The sequence below is a fragment of the Sapajus apella genome, unplaced genomic scaffold, assembly GCF_009761245.1.
Source record: "Sapajus apella isolate SASKATOON/1434 unplaced genomic scaffold, GSC_monkey_1.0 scaffold3, whole genome shotgun sequence".
NCBI classification, from domain to species: Eukaryota; Metazoa; Chordata; class Mammalia; order Primates; family Cebidae; genus Sapajus; species Sapajus apella.
Window position 1 is genome coordinate 56,018,117 of NW_022436943.1, and position 4,119 is coordinate 56,022,235.

Genomic DNA, 4,119 nt, shown 5'->3' on the forward strand with positions numbered 1-4,119 from the left:
ATGTATGTGTGTGGTGTATTGTGTGTGGTGTGGGTGGTGTGTATATATGTGTGTGTATGTGTGTGGTGTGTGGTGTGGGGGGTAGTGTGTATATATGTGAGTGTGTATGTGTATGTGTGTGTCGCGTGTGTGGTGTGAATGTGTGTGTGGTGTGTGTGCGTGTGGTGTGGGGGGTGGTGTGTAGATATGTGAGCGTGTGTGTATATGTGTGTGTGGTGTGTGTGGAGTGTAAGTGTGTATGTGAGGGCACACATGCCTCCTGGGAATCAGAGGGAGCTCCACCTGGTGAGTGAGTCCATCTGTGATACTTTTATTCCCCTAGGTCCTGGCTCCTGTGAGGAAGCGAAGCTCCGCGTACTGCAGTTCATTAGGGAAACGGAAGAGATTGTCTCAGCTTCTAACAGTTCTCAGTTCCCTCTGGGGGAGAGCTTCCTGGTGGCCAAGGGAATCCGGCTGAGGAATGAAGACCTGGGCCTTCCTCCGCTCTTCCCGCCCCGGGAGGCTTTCTCAGAGCAGTTTCTGCGTGGGGGTGATCATGCCATTCGCCTGGCGGCTCAGTCTAGTGAGTGCTGTGCCCTTCAGCCTTCTCACTGCATTCCTTTGGAAGAGCAGGAGCTTCACTTTGTCTCTCCGCAGTGATCCTGAGGACTTTGTGGTTCTGCTTCCTGAGGCTGGTGGGTTCCTGGGAAGGAAAAAGGCAAAGTGGTTTGGGGCACCAGTCAAAGCTGGAATGCTGCACGCATCTCTAAAATGCTCCCTAATTAATTCTCCAGTGAATCTACCCTAGGGCTGGTTGCAGATGGTACCTGCAGCTCCCACAAAGCCAAGTATTCTTTTTAAAATGCGAGGGACCCAAGCCCTTGAATGCTTATATGACCCTCATGGCCTACTCCAAAGCTTCCCTCCATTTCCAGCGATTCAGGAATATCTCACAGCGGGAGGGGAGAGGAACCCTCATTATTGAGGAACTATGACACATTGATCTCATCTGATCCTGAGAGTAACTCCAAAAGGCATGAACTACTACCTGCATGTAACAGAGGCATAAGCTCCGGGAGCCTTCAGTCCTGTGGTCTATAATGACAGCCAAACAACATTCTATTTTCTTTTTTTTCTTTGAAATGGAGTCTTGCTGTGTTGCCCAGGCTAGGGTGCAGTGACACAATCATAGCTCAGCAGAGCCTCAAACTCCTGGACTCAAGCAATCCTCCCACCTCAACCACCCGAGTAGCTGGGACTACAGGTGTGCACCACCACACCCAGCGAATTTTTGCATTTTTAGTAGAGATGGGGGATTTCACCATGTTGGCCAGGCTGGTCTTGAACTCCTGACTTCAAGGGATCCGCCCGCCTTGGCCTTCCAAAATGCTGGGATTATGGGTATGAGCCACAGCGCCTGGCCAGCTAAACAATATTCTAAACTTTGAGCAGGCACTTACTGTGCTAAGTAGATTGTCAGATCTTCACATTTAATCTAACATTTACAGGAGAATGATGGTGTAGTCGCTATCCACAACTCTTTGTAAATGGGGAAACTTGCCTGAGTTCACCCAACTGATAACGAGTGGGCCTGGACAGAAAGCCTGCAGACCTGGTCCTCCAGCTCATCGTCTCAGCTCTCCTGTTCCCCACCGGCCTGATTCCAGGTGTGGCTGAGGTCTGTGCCTAGCTCTGCCTCATCCTAGAGCCCTTGTTCTTCCTCCATGACCTCACAGCTGCTCTAGCAGGAGGGCAGGTCCCTTCCAAGTTTCTCACTGACCCCACTTCAACTTGACAAGGACAAATGGTTCATCTGTCTTTGAATCTTCCTCAGGATCCCCATCCCTTTCAAATGGTCTCAGCTGATTCCTTGTCTAGCTTTCCAGGTGTGAGTCACCAAACAGCAAAGCAGTCCTCCCCTGGCAACATCTGCCCCGAGTCAAAGAGAAGTGCTCCAGCAGGAGGGTATCTCCCTGCCTTCCCATCCACTCCAGGCATTCCAGGGTGTCTACCGCCAGCATGGGATTGGGTCTCAGTGATCTATGTTCTCCTAATATCATGTGACAGCCTCCCGAGTGCCATCTTTGTTTCCTGCTTCTCTCTCCCACCAGACATCTCTTTTGGAGGATGAGGCACTGTGTCTTATTCTTTCTATATCCCTGGTGGGTGGCTCAGTGCCTGACACCTACAAGGAGCTCAGCAGATGGTGGTTAACCATCCTTGTTGCTTCCTTCCTTCCTTCTTTCTCTCTTCCGTCCCCTCCCCTCACCCTATGCCCAGACACTGCTTTTCTCTGTTCCTCAGAGACTTGGGGACTTCTGCTTTTGAGAAGAACCCTGTTGTTTTACATGTTTGTACAAAGACAGAATTTGAGGTAATCAAAGAGAGAAGTGGGATCGATGCCCCTTCAGTTGTGACCACTTTGGTCAGGGAGGAAAATGTCGAGAAGGGGAGGGAACGTCACTCGTGCTGTCAATATTAGTCATTGAATGGCATGATGGCGTTTTCTTCAGAAGTTGAGCTGAGGAGTTCCTCTCCAAGTAGCCACATGCTCCGCTTTGCATGTCTGAGCCTGTAGAGAAAAGAGGAAGGGACCATATGGGGTCAGGCCTGGTCTTTTCCCTGATAGTCTGGCGATTGGGGGCTCGGAAAAAAGTGCTTTGGCCACTGGAATGTGGCAGCCATGTCTGAGGGCCTAATGAGGGTGGTGGAGGCCACGGGAATAAATAGACGCAGCTTGGTGCTTGACAACTATCAGCTCCTTTGATGTAAATATCACACTTGCCCTATTAGGTGAGTGTTAGACCCATTCCACAGATGAGGAAACGGGCTCAGAGAGGTTGGGCAACTTGCTCATAATCTCAGTTAGGAGGTGCAGCGCCGGGATGCAGCAGGAGGCCTAGCAGACTTCAGAACTCTGTCCACTTTAGGGGCTGCTTCAAAGGTGGGTCCTGCTGTCCCCAGATGGGCTCTGACTGTGAGTTGGTGGCATCCTACAGCTGCAGGCTCTCCTGTTTGGAGCCAGCAAGCCTGTTTCTGAAAGGTGGGGATTGGGGAGAACTGTCCCAATGGGCTGCAGGTGACTGCCCACAATGCCACCCCAGATGCAGCTGTTCTCCCTCCCGGATCCTGGTGAGGAACCCCAATCTGCCCCAAATGCCAGCAGAAGTGGAGAAAGAGCTCAGGTGACAGTTCACCGCCACCTGGGAGGAGGGCAGTGGTTGGGGCAAATCAGATTGGGCCTGGTAAGACCCGGACCAGGCTGCTGTGTGTCCCACCTGCTGCCCACCCTTGCTTCTTCCTCTCCCCCTCATGCATTCATTCACTCTTTTTTCCCAATCAGTTATTTCTTGAGTGCCTACTGTGAGCCAGACACTCTGCTATGTGCAAAATAAACACAAATCTCTGCACCAAAGAGCTTAAGTGTTAGGGCAGAAGAGACAAATCTAATACAATGAATGAGTACACTAGGCACCATGTTGGTGGTGGGGAAAGCCATGCGCAGAGCCCAGTCGGACAGGGACTGCAAGAGCTGAGGATGGGGTGCAGTTTTATTAGTGGGGTGTCCAGTGGTTCATCATATGATCTCCCTCACTGAGCCTCTGTGTCCTCACCTGGTGTAAAAATTCTGACTTCATAGAGCTTCTGTGAAGATCTGATACAATTTTGTGGATAACAAATATTCAAAGCGGGTAAAGAACTAAACTGTAGGAGTTGGCAGGGTAACCTACGAGGGCAGCTGACATCGATTGCCCTCTTGTGTTCCAAGGCCAACCGCTCCCCTTTCTGGCTGCGAACCCTTGGTTAAGTTGTTTAATCCATCTGTGTCTCAGTTTTCTCATCCATTAAATAGGATAACATGGGCCGAGCATGGTGGCTCATGCCTATAATCCTAGCACTTTGGGAGGCCAAGGCGGGTGGATCACGAGGTCAAGAGATCGAGACCATCCTGGTCAACATGGTGAAACCCTGTCTCTACTAAAAATACAAAAATTAGCCGGGCATGGTGGCACACACCTGTATTCCCAGCTACTTGGGAGGCTGAGGCAGGAGAATTGCTTGAACCCAGGAGGCGGAGGTTGCGGTGAGCCAAGATCGCACCATTGCACTCCAGCCTGGGTAACAAGAGCAAAACTCCAT

The 4,119-nt window shown here is 50.9% G+C and overlaps 1 protein-coding gene across 4 annotated transcripts in view; it reads left to right on the top strand.

Moving 5' to 3' along the window:
- TG (thyroglobulin) overlaps window positions 1-4,119 on the top strand; it is a 272,807-nt gene that overhangs the window by 26,091 nt on the left and 242,597 nt on the right. For all 4 annotated transcript variants that reach the window (XM_032253958.1, XM_032253934.1, XM_032253944.1 and 1 more), the window contains one exon: window positions 323-562. In XM_032253958.1, the coding sequence (XP_032109849.1) occupies window positions 323-562 (240 nt within the window). The remainder of the gene's footprint in view (window positions 1-322; window positions 563-4,119) is intronic.